This window comes from Anopheles marshallii, chromosome 3 (genome assembly GCF_943734725.1).
Source record: "Anopheles marshallii chromosome 3, idAnoMarsDA_429_01, whole genome shotgun sequence".
Lineage (NCBI taxonomy): Eukaryota > Metazoa > Arthropoda > Insecta > Diptera > Culicidae > Anopheles > Anopheles marshallii.
The window spans coordinates 13,005,826-13,027,189 of record NC_071327.1 but is presented as its reverse complement, the minus strand read 5'-3'; the positions used below and the strand labels follow the sequence as shown (position 1 = coordinate 13,027,189).

The following is a 21,364-nucleotide window of genomic DNA, read 5'->3' as shown; positions in this document are numbered from 1 at the left end:
TCCACTTGTATTCAAACTGCGAACGAAGGCGAAACAGTCGAAGCTAACTCGAAATGGTGGAATCGTGTAGTTCGTATGCTCATTTCACGCTGCTGGGAGCGAACAGAGCGATGGATAGTGGTTTGTGATTGTAAAGAAATCCCCATCACGAAATGGAAACTTTCGGCAAGTGGATCAAATTTTGGCTTGTTCTTTGTAAGAGATGATTTTAAAGCTCTTGTATACGATTTCCAACGTTCATGCGTATAAAATTGGATTTTTCAAATGTATCATCATCAAATGTATTTTCATTTAAAATGTAACTTTCGAGAAAATGTATAACTATTATCTATATCATCATTATAAATTTCTGTGTTATCACAGAAATCTAACTAATAATCAATCTCTTACTACATTGCATTAGCCTACTTTCTAACATTTTGTAAAACCTCAAAAACAAATAGCACATTTAAGTTAGAGCTATTATTTATATTCAAGTTAGAAAAGCCAGGCTAAATGTTTCAATGATTCTTGAAATCAATACGAAAAAGGAAGCTGACTTAGAAATATCTATCTATTCTATTCCAGCTAAGTAGGACTCTTGGAATTCAACTCCAACCAACTTCGTTGCACAAGCCAACGCTTCAGACATCAGTCGTTTGAGGATCTTTGACCAAGTTACTACTTAAGGCCTATCGAAGAATCAGTTAAGTGTCGTGCTGTGCTTGATGAATCTGTTGAGAAGAGTTAGTCATATGAATCTTTACTAATGAGTCAATGCGATATTCAAATCAGGAATCAATTCTCAAAAGGTCTTCGATTCGATGCATCGATTCTCACAAGATTTATGAGCAGAGGCGAATCCATCTCCTGAGCGGAATCTTAAGCGGAATTGTGGGAAGGTGGAGATCATAAATCTTGGAAGATTCATGAATCTTTCGTATAGGGAATCAGATTCAATCTCCGTAAATGTAATCTGAAACAGATTCACCTTGGACTAGGTAAATGTCCAAAGATTTCCTCAGATTCATTAAATGAACCAGATTCACCCAACGCTAGTTGAGTGTCCTAGAATTGTGCTCAAGATCAGGGAGTTCTAGAATTAATTGGAGTTTTTCACCTTGTCCCACCGGCTAATCAGCAATGCCTGTGAAATAGAGCGTGAAATATTGAAAGGTGTTACCACGAAGCAGAACGAACTTGATAACATATTCAGCACTAATTAATACCAATCCTTTCATTCCTGCATCCAGTGGCAATTTCTCTACATTGCCATCCAAAAGTCCAAATCCAATCGCTTGAACTGATGATTTATTACGCTGCAGTTTAGCTCATTAGCCAAACCATAAATCATACATGCATGCACACTGCTCATTATCCACAAAACTATTGCTTACGACTTCATCAGCCCCGGCGTCACAACTTCAGCATCGTCTTAAAACTAGATCTTTAAGACCCAATTGCTACTCCGTTTGCCGTAGCAAACCGTCCGACGTCGGTGGGCCGTTCCAAAACTTCCGATGTGGCACCGTATTAGCATCAATTTAGCATTTAATGACAGCCGTTGGGGGAGTCTTGTCTCCACCGAATTTGGTAGCGATCATCCCCCGGTTCTGCGGATCGTTCGGATCGGGCAGCAAACAAAGGAGGAAGCAACAATTTTCCGCCTCGTCGCCAGTTTGCAATTATTTTAACACGTGCCATAGTGTTGGTTGTTTGTTTTTATGTTGGAAGTTTTGGATTTTTGTTTTTTTGCTGGAAAACGATTTATCTGATGTTACCACACATGCGAATGAATCCTACACTTTATGTTCCATTCCGTAACGGTGGTTACGGTTATGGAACCGCCAAAAATTTATTACCTTCAAAAGAAAAGACATGCGAAATGCTCGCGAGGGCAAAATACAAACATACAAAAATAAATCCAGAACTGGCCAGTAAGTTCTTCCCAAATGGTGGATTCATTCCTTCGTCAGCCCGTACGTCGTTCACAAAAAATCAAACCCCCAAAACGATCCGCCGCACAAAAAAAAACTTCGTGCTGTTTCGTTTCATACACTTTACCAAGTCACGTCCGCATTAGGTTCGAATGATAATATTCGCCATTTGAATGAAGCGCCTTTCCTTTAAAACCCGATACGGCCATTGGAGTCTGTGCGCATTTCTGGTTGCCGAAAATGTACCACTGCCTATAGGCGGCTAATGCCATTAGACCAAATCGGGAGTTACGATGCAAATGGCAGGGGTTTCAAATTTGCAACAAATTCATTTGGCAAAACCCGAGTTGCCGAAACGATAATGGCCGGGCCCCAAATGTGGATGAAGCGCGCAAAATGTATGACGGAATTTTGAGTTATTGGTTGCGGTAAGAAGTTGGACATCTTAAAATGCTAGATCAGAGAACACCAGATTTCGCTTTCTTCGCGAATGACTACAATTAGTAAAGAGAACACCACTGTCTGGCCACAATTCTATCACTTAACATCACTCCCCTTCTTTCCAACATTTAATGCATGCTAACGCAACATGTTATCGCTTAATTCGCGACCTCGTTTATCAAATTGCTTTCCACACTCGTCAAACGTTTCATTTGGATCGTCCCATTCAGGGCAATGCTCGTGTCAACTAGGTAATAAAATAAAACACCAGCCAGCGGGAAGATTGCGCTCGAAGTGTGTGCGTGGACATCATCATTATTTTGGAAATGATTCCCGGGATTTTATGATGTCCCGGTGGAACCAGGAATGCCCGGTTTAATGGGCTTTTCACCACATTAATTGCATTCTACTTCCACCCAAAAACTAAATTCGCGAAAGCGCGATGCCAATTTTCGTGCTGCAGCGCCCGAACGCTACTATTGCGCATTTACACAACCTAACCTAACTTTGTGACCGGCCAACCCGGCCCCGGGTAACGGAGCGCACAGATTAATTTACAGCCAATTATCAACAGGGTACTGTGGGGAATAATAATAAAAAAAACGCCATCCTACAGATTGAGGTTAGGGCAGCGTACCCGGGACACAGGATGACGTTCGTGTTGCATCCCGGGAAGATGATATCAGTAGGTAATTTGCTGCCGGGCAAGCGCAAGCGGCAACACACAAATCTCGATGCCTTTGATCTGAGTGCTGTTCGAAGGCACCAACACAAAAACAGTGACCCACCAACCGCCCCCTATAAGCACTCCAGTGGATTTATTCGCTGTTTTGTTGCGCGTACTCGTGCGCGCTTTTACGTCGTATCTTGAACGAGCTTTTAATGACATTATCGAACCTCGCTGAAGGGCATTGTTGGGCACATCTTCACTTTTAGGGGAAGCTAGAAAGATTGGATCGAAACTGCTGCTAATGCCCTAGCAAAACACGCTCAAGTGACACGTTGTTAGATGCCACCTCAACGGTTTTGCGTAGGCTGTAAAAGCTTCAGCGCGGTGGAGTTTCGATGGCGGCGTGACACCAAAAAGCAATATTTATCGATCGCAACCTGAACCGCAAATTAGTGGATTATACAAATTTTGTTTGTTGAAACATATCGACCCCGCCGCCCCTTTTTAAAAATCGATCGGATTAGATTCCAATGACTTTGTTTTCTTGTGACAATTAATCGATTAAAACGGATTACACTCACAGCAAAGAAGCGGGCACCTGCTGGCACACATCTGGCCACTTGAAACCGTCAGCTTTATGCTTGATGTTTCTATTTACCCGACTGGCATCGGAGGGGGGTGGGGTATGCTCAATTTGTCAACGGTAACGAATCAAGCCAAAAATTCGAAGGCTACGAACAATTAATCAAGATTTCGTTGTTGTTTTCCTTGTGCGACACACGGTGTGTTTAACACCTCCTCAAGCGCCTTAAAAAAAGGATGCAATTTGATAGGTTTTTTTTTGGGAGCCTTTTTAGGCATAAACGCACGAGCTGTAAATCAAAAACCAAACGAATCGTTTGTTTTGATTCCCGGCACAAAACAACCAAACCTTAAGGTGGTCTCTTTTGCTACGGTTGCTGCTTATGGTAAAATGACACCGAACCAGCATCGGGGACGGTAATTTATCATCCGGGAAGCTGACATTTTAATTTTAATTAACACACACCGTACCTGTACCGTTGTGTTGGCAAAATTAGAATTTCCACCTCCACCTGAGAAATGTAATGCAAAATAAGAACATTTTTAAAAGCACACCCTAAAGTTACCACATCATTTACTACCGAATATGGAGCTAAAATTCCCCCAAAACCCCAGGTGAATATCGTTAAATGGCTAATATATTGCCATGTTTTGCAGAACCATAGCAATTTAATTCGATGTGTGATGGCACTGCGTAACAAGGGTAATAAATATCACAACAACCACCGAAAAAAAACACGACCAAAACATCGATTGAGTCATTAACAATCACAAATAGCACCAGGCACCAGCCAAATGCAGTTATGCCATGAACCAATCTATGCGTCCGTACAAATGTTGAGATATTTTTGCAGCTTCCCAGCGGTGTGCACCAGGCGTAACAGCAGCAGTCCAGCAGCGTAACGATGCGGAAAAATCTTCACTTTTCAATTGTAACACACACACCCAAAACGATTATTTCGAATTTTCCCAGGGCCGCATCATTTCACGAATTCAAACACGTACTGGGAAATTGCACAACACGCGAATCGCGTCTCGCCGCCGTTGCGCGTCTCACAACAAACTGGCCACCATTTTCCCACAATAAGTCATTTGGCTGAGCTGTTGTCCATGAAAAAAACACACGCACACGTACACAAAATTGCCTACCAATGTTTTCGGGACAACAATGAACAGATCACGAAGAAGGATTATGGAGATCAACGGGCAAGGCAAAAGTATTGTAATATGTCTCAATGGCAACCGGCAACCGGCAATGGAGTTTTATGTGTTATATTTTTCCCCAATTTCCTGTCCATTGAAAGTATTCCTTGTGTTTTTTTTTTGTGATCTTTCCGTCCACCCAAAACCTGAAACTTTCCCCCAACCATGTCCGTCAGTTTCCACCATTGCAGTTCATGATCCGATATAGCTTAACGACCGGAAACCGGCCACCATTTACAGCGTGTTTTTGGACATTTGGGAGGCAAGGGCTTTACGTTCAACCACGTTCACGCAAGTTCGATTGAAAGTAAAGCCATAAACACCCTGGACATAGAACGGACAGTTTGAGGCGGCTTAAAATTTCTCTTCCCTGGCGAGATTGAAAGTTTCAAACCTTTCCTTTCGCGTGTACTGCCACTTATTGCCTTCGCTAAACATTTCCGCTCCAAACGGGGCCAAAGTTGAGTCCGTCTTTGCCTTTCAGTGCTCTAGTCAGACTACCTTTTGCGCGAAGAAGTAGGTTTTTCGGTCAGTCCAAACCTAGCGCCCAGTGTTGCGGGGAAAGAAATTTACCAACAAGCATCATTCTCGACCGGTGCATCGAATGAATTGGACCGTGCCTGCAGATGCTACTGTCCGGCTAAGGTGAGCAGCATAAACTTGAGAAGCGGAAATAATTTACAGAAACCACTAGGCGGAGGCGTGTGTTTTTTGCTGCTTGTTTTTGATTTGCTTCTGTTCTGTTGAAGTTGGAGCGTTTGCGGTGAATAAAAAATGTTTCTTAAACAACAGAAAAAAAGCTCAACCTTTGCCTTGCATTCGGCATTCTGCTGTGGGAAATAAAAACGAAAACTGTTTCAATTTATGGCAATTTTTGATGGTTGCAGCTTTGGGCAAAATATTGGGTAAACGCGTCATGGACATCCGACTATCTAAATATCCAAAAATCCAGCGAAGGGACTTAGATAAGCGAGGAATACAAATAAAATTATCGTTTCTTAACACGCCCACAGCACAGAAAAAAATGTCGCGTAGGTCCTCTTTGATGCCAGATAAGATCTGATTTTATCGAAAATATTAATGTCTTATGGACACATCATTCTACCAGCGGCCAAAACGACCACAAAACAAAACACTTCCACTTCCAAACCGTGCTTATCAACATGGAAACAGAAGATCATCCCCACGAACATTATCGAACCGGCACACTACCACTTGATCGCTCGTTAAGATTTCAAACTATATCAACAGCTTTTCGCGCCGTCGTAAAATCGAACGATGGCCGTAAATATTTGTATACAACGCCAATAAACGTATCGTTGCCAAAAAAAAAACTGAAGCATCCACGCTATACACCACGAAATATTCGAAAACTGCTAAAAATATTACGACTTTATTTACATCCATAAAATAATCCACACTTGCACTGGCTCATACCGAGCTAGGTGGTGAGATTTGGCGAGGTACGTCCGAAGAAAAAAAAAAAAACTCAATCCAGCCACCAAATATGGTAACACGAAGTAGTAAACTAGCTGCCAATAATATTACCCTTACCCGCTGTGTGAGGAACGAAAGTAAGGTGTTTGCTTTTATTTGTGTTCGACGTGCGATTTTGAATAAATTGCTGTGGTTTTGAAGATTTTCATTACCGTCTCGCGGCTCTCTCTTTTTTCCCAATGGACTAAGTCTGTCAATCTCGTCCAGCCGGGACCGGTTGTTTGTGTCACAAACTGGGAGACATCCGCGTTGCTCAAAATCCACCATAATCGTGCTCTTTATTGGAGTTCCCCCGTACAATGGTCAAGAGTGGTATTTGCTTCCACCTTCCATATACGGCGGTATGGAGCTCTACTAGATGATACTTTGCTGGTAATTTATATCTAACAATAACTTTTAACAATTTATACCCATTCCAACCCTCTGACGCACAGCATCCAATGAGCGCTACACGTCGAAGATGTCCCCAATATTACCTCCCGAAGGTAGTGTCATACTGCGATACTTCCGTTATTGTTCTGGACCCAAAACGTGGGTTTTAAATGATCATTTTTACATTTTTAATCCATATACGATAATCATTCATCATCATCCACCCGTTTGGGTAAACTCTCGCATATGCGTCTTACTCTACTGTGCCCAGAAGACGAATCACTTCGTGACGCATTCCGGTCGCTTCTACTGTCAGTTTTGGATGATCAGTCCGGTCAAATCGAAACGATCAACAATATGCGATTAAATGTGTCGCCTGATGGTATCGGGATGCGTTCAACCGCCACCCACAGCTCCATCACAACCGGGAGTCATCCACCAAAAGTGACGCCAACGGGTGCGCGGTGCCGCGTCCCAGAATAACCAACTCCATATGGTGACGAGCGGTCTGATGACCAATCAACGCACTCACACACACCCGGTGTCAGTCAAAAAATAAAAAAAAAACAAGGTGGACATCTAAATGGATGGCATAAATCACGGCGTTATTAATAATTCATTTCTATCTACGTTGTTTGCGAAATCCTAAATGTTGCGCGGACCAGCTCGTGCTTTGCATTGCATTAGGCGATCGGGGGGGGATTTTCTGCAAGGAGGCGACGAGTCCAGCAGGGCGATGGGCGACAGAATCAAACAAAACCACGCATGGTCGATACGAATCAGCAATATCTAAGGGCGCCTGCAGCTGAACTCGAGCAAGGGTTTTATGTCCAAACATGTTTCCAGCTAACCCGAAACGGTACCCGAAAAATCCGCCACGAAACGCACGTTCGTGAGGGATTTGCCTTTTTTGTCACGAGCGACAAAAAAAAAGGTCACACCAACGTTCATGGTCTCGAGGGCGGGAGAAAGGGAAGATATATCTGCGGTGCAAAAATGTGCCACACAACAGGCACAGTGGACACGAATTTGCGTTAGGATTTGCGAACCGTTGCGACCCCAACGAAACTGTGCGCTCTTGGGGCGCTCTTGTAGTTGAAGTTGTTGCACGAAATGCTTGTGTTGCGAGAGGTTTATAAATCGTGCGCACTGCTCCACACAGCTACATCCAAAAAGGGGGGGGGGTCCCGCCAGCCGGTCTAATAAAAACATTTTCGCGAAACTACATCGTGACATGGCGAAGTTGCACAAGGTTAGTGCTGCTCTCTACGAAGAGTTCCCTTTGCTGGGTGTTCCTCACCCTGTCTGACCGACCGTTTTTCCCCATTCCACGGTGCTCGGTTGCATGCTCGCACTCATTTGACACTGATTTGACAAACTTGGCGGTGGCATGCTCAAAAGGTACACTCTGACATTGATCGATCGGTCCGGCTGGCAAACGGGGTGGAATGGGATCCCCAAAACCACCAGCCGGAATCTATGCCGAGCGAAAGTAACATACGGCAGTGGAGCAGGAAAGCAAACAGACCCACACAACAACACCGTGCGACGAGCACAGATGGTCGATTGTCGATGGTTTTGGGATGGCTCGAGTACATGACGGCCTCTATCAATCGGGTTCGATCAGGATCGCACCATCAGGATGGCAATAAGTGGCAGCTTCACTGCACCTGCAATAATGTTATTTTATTGATGTTGATTAATCGTGATTTTCGTCCATCATGTGTGCGACAGGACTGGCAGGTTTCGATCGGGCGTATCTTGTAGGTGCCACACCACAGCCGGGTTGTGTCCAACATTGACAGCTTCGGAACGTCCGTCTCCATCGATCCCGGATCCATCGATGGCTGAAGCAGAGTTTAATTTAATAATTAATTCCATAAGAAAACAATTTTCATCTTTCACATCCACTCCGTCACCGACTTGTCGCTTGCCTAAGATTTATGCAAACTTCTGGCACGCAAACAGAATGCAACAAGTGCTGACTCGTGCGATTTACACCGCATATACCGCAAAACGATGGTTCAACACGCCATCAGCATCGTCAGAACAGAGAAAAAAAAAACCCCGGACCGGTAGTTCATTACGCGGAATGGTTCACTGTTCACAGCCCAGCCTTCATTAGGCGCACACGAAGGCACGGAACGGACGGTGGAAGGACGCTATAAATTGCACCTGGCACAAGGTCAGAGAAAATTTCACGCTCGAATAAAACATCCCCGGGCCACATTTTCCAGCTCACTAAACCTCACCGTCCGCACTGCATCGGCCGGCTCGTTCTGGGCCAATGGATGTTGCCCATCGTTCAAGGATGCGCACCCATGGTGCTGGTCACAGTGAGTGCAAAATTGATTCCGACCGGATGAATGTTGATCGATTCTATGCACCATCGTGAAGGTTAATTGCGGACAGTTGGTTAATTGTTACTTTGGAGGTGAATTTACTGTCGCCGTTCGATTTGTCACGCAGAAAGGTCACAAAATTTGGGGAAGAAATTTCATTTCTTAAAAGTCTTCTTTAGCAGCATAAGTAACGGGCCAAGAAGAAAACAGCTTGACCATCACAAAGTTTAAATCCACATATTTGTAATACCCATATAAAAAAACATTCGGAAATCACTACGTTCTTTAATGAATTCTTGAAGAATTCTTGAAGAATTACTCATTCTTGAAGGTATTGGAAACGTTTTGAGGGACGTCCTACTGAGACCGCTCTCAAATAGTTGAAAAATTGAAAATCCTCTTGAAAATCCTACAGAGATTAATAGAATAATTCCAATACTTACAACTCAGCTTTAAAACTTTAAACTACAACAAATATAGTCGATGCTAGACATCTGTGAAAGATGTGTCCCAAAAACGGGTTGGAGTCATATTGTGACTGTTGAAATTGGCAAGAATTCTATGAATTCTAGATGATGTCCTTCGCTAGAATACTTCAAAGATATTTGATTGTAACTACACCTTTGCTGACGTAAGAGATAGGTCGAGTGTCTGATGAGAATGAGAATCAGTAACTGCTACTATCAAGCATTTGTGATACATTTTAAAGATGTCTGATTAACAAGAAGTGCTTCCGAAACTCACGTTTAATTAATTCTACATTATATTCCAATACATTCCAACACACAGGGGCAACGGAGGGTTGAGAATACTTCGCAATAACAAGATGTTCACTTAACGTGGTAAGTAATGCTTCCAGTTGAAATGTAATACCATATTTGCATTACCAGCACACACGTGCCTTTCGCATACTACCCGAGAATTTGCCTCCAACGAGGCAGAGACACTTGAACACATAACGACACTTTCCCGATAATATCAAACAAACACTTGCTTCGTCCATCGTTTCGACAGCAGTAATGCCTCGAAACAGTTTGATGTATGTATTGCGTAAACAATGGTAACAACCAAACCCACCCCCAACTCCGCCCCAGCCCCAAACCCAATCTCGCCCGTTCAATTTGCATATCTTTAGCAATGAAACAACCAAACATCCGAAACCGAGCCAGCGTCACCGGTCTTGGCAGCCCGGTAAACATCACCACAGACGTTCGAGAAACTCCGCTCCGTTTTGGGCTTTCCTCCAGTCCCACACCACGAACATCGTCGAACGATTATGACAACAAAACAACAACAACCCCCGTGTCGATAACGGCCAAAGCCATAGCCGAGCTGTAACCGAAACCATCCGGCAGCGGTTCCGGTTACCGGGTGAGAACATTGGCGCCATTTTGCCACCGGGCGAAAAAAAACACAAACACACACACACGCACACCTTCACCTAACTGCATGCGAATGCAGCAGCATTACACGGCGACACTTCCATGCATGCTTCTGTGCGTAAAATCGGTAAAGTTTTCTGCGGTCTCGAACACGATACACTTCCGCACCGATGCGATGCGATGTGGTTCTGGTGCACCGGTGAGCGGCAAAACCTCATGTCAATTAAACAGCCAATTGTGTATGTGTGTTTGGAGCGAAATTTGCGAGACGCAACATGGTTGTGTTACAGGTTTGCGATTTGCGCTGGATGTGAGCCGGAAAGTGTGAAACGGTTTTGTCCAGCTTCCGGCAGCATGTCACCACACCCGACTCTTCGTGTTTTGGCCGAGATAGAGAGAGAGAGTACGAAACGTGAGCTGCGAATTGACGTCTGGCTAGTCAGCGTTTTGTTTGGATTCGTTCGATATGCACATATTTGCAGAAATAAGAGGATGTTTGGCGTTGATTTACACCCCATGTGTTGCGCCCCGTCGTTGAATTGTGAACGTTGCAATAAATCATTTTCATTCGATTGGGTATTTGTTTTTTTTATTTGGAGGCTCTCCATGGTGTCTCCGTGCGAATCAACTGTGATTTGGTGTGTTAAATCGCAAATTTTGTATCGAATCTGATGTCCGGTGGGAGGATACACATAATCCGGCACTTAAATTTATGAGCACGGAGAAATTCCATTGGAAAGTTTAAAACTGTTAACCAAAATATTCAACGCCTCTGCAGGAAGTCTCTTATGAAACACACACCACAACAACAAAGTAAAGGTGTATTTTTAAAAAAATTACACCACCCATACTGAGCATCCTTTTCCGGACGTATGGATCTCATTTGCATGGTGTTCAAAAACATACAAAAACATGCACACACACACCTGAAACACCGGGCGAAACCATATGAATGGATAACGAGCAGAGGCAAAAGTTAAGATAAATTGGTTGCGCATACATTTTTCACTGCCAACACAACGCAGTCGGTCGGGAGAAAAAAAAAAACTTCCACACAAAATAAGCTCCTTTCCCAAAACAAAAAAAAAAAACAACTTTCGAGTGAAAGACTGGCCGGCTTCAAAATGGGCAACAACAATGGCAAACCAAAAACAAAAAACAACATCGCTCCATCACGTCAACCCCCACAGACGCACCGATGCACACACTCCCAACTGCCGGAGAGCAGACAAACAATCGACCCGGACCACCGACCCGTGGAACATAAACAGAGCCCCAAATGCAAATGGCCGTTGAGTGTGTGTGTGTGTGTTGCCCACCGCACCAACCACCCCCTCCACCCAAGTCCCTGCAACCGACCGGCGGTTGCATCAGAACGAAATGTGCAAAAGCTCCCAGGCAACTGCTTGCAGCGAAAAGAACCATCGCGATAATATCAGGTGCAGGTGGGATATCGCTATCCACCGGGTAAGTATAAAGCCCCGGAGACTATCCCCGAGGAGATAACAAAAGGCGAACCAAACGCGAACGACGAAACCTGCCCCGAGAGTGCTGCACGGTTGGCCGATATTATGCTTTTCACTTTTCCTTTATTTTTGTGGGCCACAGCTCATTTGAATTTAGTCCATTTTGCGAGCTGCTTTCCAGCGCGATAATACACTTGGAGCAGCACACTCGGGCACACTCACGCACACTTTACAAAAAAAAAAACTTTCCACCAGGAAAATGCAAATAAAAGGCATAATGCAGCTACTGGTGGTTTGGCAATTGGTAAAATAAAAAACACCGCCCACGGGCTGTTCGAGAACACTTTAATTTCCCACCGAAGGTGAAGGGAACTTTTAATCGCAAACTGAGCGCACCGGACACTTCGAGATCGGTGTGAGATTCACATCGCAGCAGGTCAAAAACTTCACCAAACTCACATCAACTTGCACAGCTAAAACCGCCAATGAATTTACCTTTATAATTCGCACGCAGTACCACAAATGTTGGAAGATGTCGCTCCTCAGCCAATTGCTGTTAGGGCGTTGGGGGTGGGGAGTTTTTAATCTTCTTTCCAGAAGGTGCGTCCACACTGCCCGTCAACAAGATCCAAATGTTTCTCCAAAACCGGCTCACGGTGTCGGATGCCTTCAATCACGACGGTGACGAATCGGCGAACCCCCGGCGAACAAATTCTCTGCGTGTTGCTGGCGGTTTCGTAAACACCTTGCGGCGGCGTTCTTGCAATTGTTTTGTGTTCTGTTTTTTTTTTCTGTCGATACCCGGCGTTACGTGACCTCGATTTTGCGTCACTTTGTGAACGTTTCGATACAACTTCGCGGTACGCGAACGAAATGATCACGCTTTGTTTCGTGTTGTGTTGTCGTGCTGCGCGCTATGTAGCGTTTTGCGCAGGTGCGCCCGTTCCGTACCTCGCCGTTGCGTGCAGGTTGCTGTCTCAAGACGAACTGACGAATCGAGCGGCCGAACGGACGGTGCTTCGACTACGGCAGCCGCTGTTTTCGCTTCGTGCACGATGCGCGTAAAGCTTTGCACGGTTTCGAAGTGGTTGTGTCGTACGCAACACAGCGACCGTGCGGTTGAGCTTTTTGAGGCTAAGTGGATGACTTTGTCGAAAGCTTATTTAAATTGTGAGTAGAATATTCAGACGGTAACGCAGTTAATACTTAGACATTTATGCTGCTAATATTTTACAAGGATTGGCCGGAATCATACACTAAGCCAGATTTTTGTATGCGTTTTGACGTTTCCAGGCTTATCCGCTTACAGCTCGCCATACAAATGGCAAGCCAAGTTAAGCCTAGGAAAGAAGGATTAGATCAGTTTCTTAATGAAAGTACCCAAGAACCCAAAACCCAAGCTCAACAAACGGCAAAATAAAGAATTTTGCTAGCTGGTCCTAGCCAGGTTAGGCCATGTTACCCGTGTGCAAAAAATGTAAACAATTTTTTTTTAGACAAAAACAACTGAAAAAGAAATATTTCAATTATCAGACTTGTATATTGTTTTAAATGAAATGAAATTAAAATTAAATTACTAAACTTTAAGCGATTTTTCTTAAACTGTAGTTTACAAAAATTATCCCTTGTGTGCTTTATGTCAAAATGTTATGTCCTTTACGAATCTGTACAGAATGATACAGCCTTAAAGCGATATGGCAGATACAGGCTTGAAGCTTAAGCTTTCTAACGTTGAATATGATCTGCCCCATTGTTAGATCAATTTTTAATATTTTAACTGCTCTCAGGAGATCTAGTCTAATAACTCGTCAAATAATGCGTCGAGAATTTGTTGAATAAATTAATTTCCGAAGTAATCGATGCTGTACGCAGGACTGACATTCTAGCTATGGGTAAACAAACTCAAAGAATGTCAAAAATGGCGATGCCTCTTGAGATTGTAGTGCCACTAAAGAGAAGATGAGGAGGGAACCCAAGCTGTATCCTTGCGATAATTTAATTTATAATTCTAATACAAGCATACACTTTTCCATTAAATTAGTGAATACGTTTAAGCTGATGATGCTTCAACAAGGCTAACGCCCTTTGGTCTTCGAAAAATTTAAAGTGGCAAACATCTTAAACATTACATTGGGCCACTAGCATTAGCATTGGCTATTTTTAGTTTCGTCAAATTAATCTTAATAAACAACATTGAGGTGGCTTCTGAATTGTTAATCCAAACACCCTTTGTCCCTTTATCGTACTATCATAATTCAATAAAACCTTACCGGTTTTTCACATACTTCCCAGCAGTTAATGGATCGCTTCTGGCAAAACCCAAAAATTTACAACTTCACGAAGATCCAATAGACACGAGGGAACCATAAATCATCCACTTACGGTTCATCATCTGCAGTATCGCCCTGTCATAACTCGGCGAACAATCAAGGGATGCCCCCTCCCTCCCTCGGTTTGTAATCTACGCTTTTCACACCTCGCCACTCTACGGAACCACATTTCAACGAATATCGAATATCGAACTAGCGTGTAGCAGTATTCCATACATCTTCATCGACCAGCTTTTGAGGGGCTCACACTACAATTTCTGCCTTGGCTCGAACACACAAAAAAAAAACCGAAACTCGAGTTTGATCCGGGTCTCTTTAAGGAAATGTGTCCCGTTACGGTGGAATGGGGATGAGTCGCGTGCATAAAATTAATTTCCCACCGGACGACGGGCTGACGTACTTTTGCTAATGGTGGTAGTATGTATAGGTCCCCGTCCCATCTGCGTAGGCGTGGGACACGCGAAAAGTGAAAAGAAAAAACCGACTAGAGATGCAGCCAAGCCCCTGCTGCCCGAGCCACCTGAAACGGAACTCTTCTCCCCAAAGTGTCCCACTGTATCCCATCTCCACTGACACTAATAAACATAGACAAACAGCGCCCCACCCGCCAGCCACATGTACGGGGGCCCGCATCGGACTGTACAGATCGATAGAATCGGTCCCATTTGGGCATATTGCGCATCACAGCCAAGGGGCTGCCCGTGAAATATGTGCCGGTCACGATGATGATGATGCTGATCATATTCCGGGTTCGATCCGTTTGGGGATGTGCAGAATGATGAAATTTATTGTGTAGTTATTATTTCTACCTTCCGTTCCATGATTTCATCGCCTAATACCCCAAAGGAACGATACACCCGAAACCGCATCAACAGACGTTTAACAAGTTGTGCATGGATGGAAAGAATGGCGAGCAAAAACACAAAGAAGCCATCCCCAGAACTTTACGCATGACATCTTCCGGACGAACCAGTTGCAAGAACAGGTTTGATGGACAAAGTATGAAACTTCTGTGAGAAAAAATCATTTTTTTAGTAGCATTCTTATAGTTATCAGGTTAAAGACATAAGATTTTCATTTGATTTCCTTCGAACCATTGTGATAAAACGTAAGTAATAAACATTGCAAAATGTTGTTTAAAACCGAAAGCAAGTTCGTGGTTTGTGAAAATAATTTGCGTTGGTTTTCCTTTTTGTCCATTCAACCGTTATAGCATGAATCGCTTTGCTCAGGATTTTTTTTATTATTCAATCGTGAGATGTTGGTTCTGTTGAGCGAAGCGTAAAATAATACTCTTTAATTGCAAAAGTTTGCTCCAACCAGTGTACCTTTACAAACAGAGAGGGATGCGATCGTCTCCAGGGCACTGTACAGCGTAATCAATAAATTGGAATAAAAAATTGCATCGTTAAGTATGCGTCATGTTCCTATTCTGTTCTAAGACTGTTGTCAGTTTTAACTACACATATTCGCTATAAAATGAGCATGGTGCTGACTTTCGGGGGGATCAATAGAAATAGGTGGAGTCAAGCACCGATTTTTCCCTTTTAGAACGAGCGTCAAGAAATCATTTTTTCGAACGAGATATTATTCGTGATGCAGCAACTTAATGTTGTGCAACATGACCCGGATAAGGCAAAAGACAAGAAGGAAATGCCTTGAGGAATCCGTACTCTCCACAGTCAATATGTGGCTGATAATACGGCTAACAGCCGTTATAAATGTAATAAAATAAAATAAATGACCAGCTGTAGACTCTAACATGGAACAGTAATCCTGAATTCAATACGAGCATCCCACACCTCCCAAATGGGGGGGTCGTTCGTTATGATTTTATCGGCACGACACTTCCCTTGGTATTCTTGGAAAACCAACGCCAAATTCAACGTGGCGTACTTTTACACTTAGCTTTTGGAGTAGTTTGTTGCCTGAGGCTTTTAAAATCTCTAAGGAGATGAGCCCTACGTGATCCAGCAGGTGCACGGTGAACCAGAACATATAGCAATCTAGTTCAAACCTGATTTTTGAATGATTCAGCCAACTTCTTGGACAAAACTTTGTGGACTCCCAGCTCCCCATGGTTGAGTTCTATTGACTTTATGTTTGGTGATGTATGATGTCGAATATCAAAGTCTGACATCGATTTGGACCAGTTCAAAAAGGTAATTCTCAAATATCAACCAAAATTCCCTGTGCAAGTCGTGCATGCCGTTTGCTTCTGGCTGGTGCAACATTTGACGGTTGGAAAGTAATCTGATGTACGGGTTTTTTCTAAAGAAATTATCTTAAACGTTTTATAATTAAAAGCTTCTAAAAGCACTCTTAAGCAACTGAATGGTAATCAACAGAAGGTATGGCATCGGTTAGAAACTTCTAATTGGCAGAGATGCGTCAAACAATTTAAGGTCGTAGCAATATAGGTTGTATGATACATTTCACAATCTATCAAGGATGGATCATAGAAGAAAATATCTTTCTCTTCCGATATCGATACTCTCTAATTGGTTTGTTCAACATTTACGCATCAGGCGAGCAAATTAATTTGTTGGCCAATAGACGAAGCCTGATTCCACTATTGGCACAGGGAAAACAAAGCCCACTTCAACACTTACACCGTATAATGACCGTTACTTAATAACTTCATCAACAAACCACCAGCCCCAAGTCAACATCCAGACAAGATGCATCAGCGATTGTTCGACTGCAAGCATACTATTGAGGCATCTCGATCGAAACGAAGAAAAAGCACTTCTGGTCATCCGAGTGCTGGTGCTCGTAATGGTTGTACCAACCTCAACGACGGTTTGCAATCGTTACACATGTATCCTTTACGAGCTCGGTACCGCTCTCGACCCGGAGTGCACTCGAATCCGTTGTTTAAACAAAGTATCTCTGCCGTCGAGCTGCTATCGCATCTGTGCCGTTCCGTGTTCGAGTGCATTGGATTTAATAAAATCAATCATTTGTTCATCCCATTTCGTTGGCGATGCATGCAGTTCTGCTGCAGCGGCAGATACGATTGCAATTCCATCCGATACTGCTATTACTCCCCAGCCGATAAGACTTGCTTGTACAGCCGGTATAAATATATTTTCCTTCTTTCCGATGTGAAACCACACCAAGGCTGCTAACGGCTGCCACCACAAATGGTGATGTTTCCGTACGTCTACTTTTATTGTTTTCCAGAGTGATGTATCTATCGCTTCAACGTCCAGGACTTTGTGCTTTCCTGCACGGGAGTGCAATTTCATTCTCGTCAACTCGTGTGAGCAATTTTGTAATCCCAAATCAAAAAAGCTTTCCCAGCCATTTCCAAGCGTAAGAGTGCTGTTAACGTGCAGGAAAACGTGAAAATCCTTCATAAACAACACACCGGGGAGAAGCCACATCTGATGAGAAAATGATTAAAATTTGCACCATTTGCAGTAGCTTCTCGGTGCTACTTTGCTACAATGGAGCTGTATCCTTCAAAAAGGGATATAGTGGCTCTGAAAACGGGAGCATAAATAATCCACAACGTAGATTATCACGCTGTTGGGCAAAGGAACTTTGTAACGCATGAGATTCTCTCAAAGCCCTTACCATAGCCCACCGAAAGAAGTAATTTAGCTTCACAAACTCTTAATCTGTCGTAAACAAACACACCACGACCCAATCGTTAACGACCCTTGCCGAATTCGGTTCGAACACAGCCTCACTTTACAGCGCCACGTCCCGAAAGGAAATGCGAACGAAAGCGAAACCCGATTACACCCGGGGACAGATGATAATGGTGGACTTTCTCGGAAATGAGAATCGCCACGGCACTCCACAAAACTCCAAGTTTCCACGGGCATCTCGGTTTCCGCTAGCTCAATGCTTCTCAGGGGGCGGAGGGGAGGTGGGGGACCGGGGTCAATCTCATCGATAGCCCAGCTTATATGAGTTATGCAAAACTCGTAAATAAAAGGGAAATCGAGAAAAATCCTCATCCGCCACCGGATCGGCAAATAAATGCTCGAGGCACCCACCACCGCCTGGACGGTGCCCGCGCCCGGAAGTGCTTCAAGACAATCCCGGTCCCGGTGTTTCACATGAATTGCGAAAATCAAGTCGCGCTGCCGGGGTCGCACACCCGTGCCCATCGGTGCGGGGGAATGTTTCGGATAATGTGCACGTTAATTGAACATGACACTAAGTAATGAAGCAAAAGCGTGGCCAAAGCCCTTAAGATTCGCTGCTGTTGCTGCTGCTGCTGCTGGCACTTTCTGCTTTTCCGTTTGTACGAGACGTTCCGTCATTGCGAGGCTGGATGACAGATGGGTTACGTGCGGGATGGAGGCGAACCCATCATACGTCACACGGTGCGCTGAATGACATGTCGTTGTTCGAAATTGATTAGCGATAGTTTATGTATTCTGCTGCTGTGTGCTGTGGCAACCGCATGTCGCCTGCACGAGGCGGTATCGCTAGTGTAGTGGAAAACGATAGACCAAACATCGCGCGGTGCACTGGGGCAAAGACACTCCAATGAGCAGCAACAAATAACTCGATTATTAATACCGTCTTAAGTGTCTTCCCGGGCAACACTTCCGTCAACATGGAAGCTGTTGATCGTATCTACACACTGCACACCACTGCACAATCTTTAATCTTGCTGTGTGCACCATGGGTAGTGAAGACTACAAACATCTCTAACTGTGTGCCTGGGGCAGATAGAGAAGAGACCAACATAGACAAAGTCGTGAACAGAGTCTTGTGCAGATTGGTAAGTATTTTCCAATTTAATGCGAAGATTATTGTACGAGGGACGACCGGTACAAGAACAAGCAAGAGCAACAAGCAAGCAAGGGCTGACTATCCGGCTGACTGACGTGTTAAAATTAAGTCTAGTAAGGCATGACCTAGAAGAGACAGATAAATATTGGACGAATTTTAATAGAAGTACAAAATTTGACTCCCTTTATAAGATTTCTACAAAATTGGATACGAAATCTCAACACCTGAAAGTATGCAATCAATTCCTTTTAAGGAGCGTGAAGAGTATATTAGAAAGGTTTGATAAATTTAAAAGGCTTAAAGGCTCTTTTGGCTTTCAATTCTCTTTTAGTAAAAAAACTACTTATCCGTGGAAATCTTCTAAAAAAGCAATTTAAACTAACATCTAGAGACATTATACTTAACCTAGATCACAATATTACATCATAAAATTCGAATAAAATTACGAATTACAATTTTTTTATTTACATTTTAAAATTTACATTTTTATAGCGGAAAATTGAAATTATCTTCAGATATCTCAAGTTCTGAAGAGATCCAAATGAAAGTAATGTCTTAGCCTCTCCTTATTGGCTCATTTCTAGAATAAATTTCTTGGGTTATTTCTAAAACAACTTTAAAAAACCCTCTAAACTTCGTAATAATTAAACTAATCTGCAAAATAAGCATAGGTTACCGACTATTGTTGTGCTAATCGTTGGTTATCTGTTTGCAAATCGTAATCCGTTGACGATATTGTTATTCACCATAAGTTCAATGATGATTTTTCTTCAAGATATTCAACTTCTCACAGCAATAAACGGACAATAAGACCGTTCACTTTTTTCCCAACATAAAATAAGATGGTAAGAGATTGGTGGTGGGTATGGTGAAGCACAAACGAGTTATCTCCAGATTATTGCATCTTCAACGGAGTGCTTGGGAGATTGTATAGCAGTTTTATACCTCAATTTAGTTGATGGAAGCTGTTTTCATTATTACAGGGTCGATGGATGCAAAAAATAAAATGAATTTCATGATACGTAACATCTACACATACAACTCATTGTAAAATCGAGTTTAACATCTGATGTCCGTGGGACCGTACAATTATACCACTTTCAGCACCACTGAACACCTACGTACATGTCAAGCTAATGGACAATTCAATAACGGCAGCGAGCTCAACTGCAGCTTACGCACGCTGTCCCTTGTCATGTGTGATAATTGATTAACATTATCGATTGGAGCAGAACTTGCTACGCACCACCACCCAAGAACGAAGATGACGATGGGCGTTAAGTGTCGCTGGGTGCTAAAAGCATGGCTACCAGAACTCATGCCCAGAACAATTCGATGACAGTAAATTAATTACCATTAAAAACCCTAGACCTAGCAGACTTAAAGAATTAATTCTGAGAACTCCACCCTGGTGTTGGAGGCCGCACTTTGCTGTGCGATTACAAATACCGACGTCTGGCTTTAATTGTCAACACACGACTCCGTGAGTGCGTGCAATTACATCATGCCATTTTAATTAAAATTGTATAATGATGCTCAGATACTCAAACATTGGGATTTTTGCAAGGGATGAAACAGTTTATTTTAATTTCACTTTACCGCCAACAGATGGCGCTGTGCAAATGGTGATTGGTACATATAGTTAATACGCCGTCCAACAGAGGCCGCTTTCCATGCGCTACGATCCGCTGTATGGGTTCAATTTTAATTCGACCGTTACCGTTACTGCACACACTTACGTTTCGGTTCCGGTGGCGGAGGTCCAGCCTTCGGTGGTGTATGCCCCATGCACAGCCGCCCTATCCGGGTGGTGGACGCTGTGCTTGTGGCGGTACCGGTTGCAGCGGATGATGCGGTAGTTAGCTGGGAGCTCGTACTCGCCAGCGAGTTCGTCGAGCCACCGTGCAGATTCGCGGTCGGTGGCCGAATGCCGGAAGGTTTCGGCAGTGCTCTCACCTTCGGCGGTTGTATGCCGGATGCACCGCCACCTGCAGGTGGCGGTTGCGTTGGGTTGGTTGTTTCCTCCCCATTAGCAACCGATGGTGACGGTTGCGTCGCATCATTCGCTTCCGTTTCCATCGAAAATCACCACACAAACTAACACGCACAAACACACACTCGCACACTTCACTTGGTTTTACTCTCTCGTTCTAGCACAAACACATAAGACTAACTACGTGGGCACACAATTTGCACAGAAATCAGAAACGGAAAGGTTACGCAAAAAAAATACGAATCTTCATTGAGAAATACAACCAATCACACAATAATAGCACACTGCACAGTGACACTTGTTACGCACGTAAATTAATCTACACAGAGCAAAAAAAAACACGGACCGTCGTCGAAGAACTTCAAGATTTCTTGGCGAAAGATGCGTCGCCCTTCACTAGCGACAATTTCAC

General features: G+C 43.5%; 1 protein-coding gene across 1 annotated transcript in view; it reads right to left on the bottom strand.

Annotated features, from left to right (window-relative positions):
* Positions 1–21,038, bottom strand: part of LOC128713823 (restin homolog) — a 58,903-nt gene extending 37,865 nt beyond the window's left edge. The window contains exon 1 of the mRNA XM_053808692.1: positions 20,699–21,038. Within this exon, the coding sequence (XP_053664667.1) occupies positions 20,699–21,038 (340 nt within the window). The remainder of the gene's footprint in view (positions 1–20,698) is intronic.
* Between the last annotated feature and the right edge of the window lie 326 nt (positions 21,039–21,364).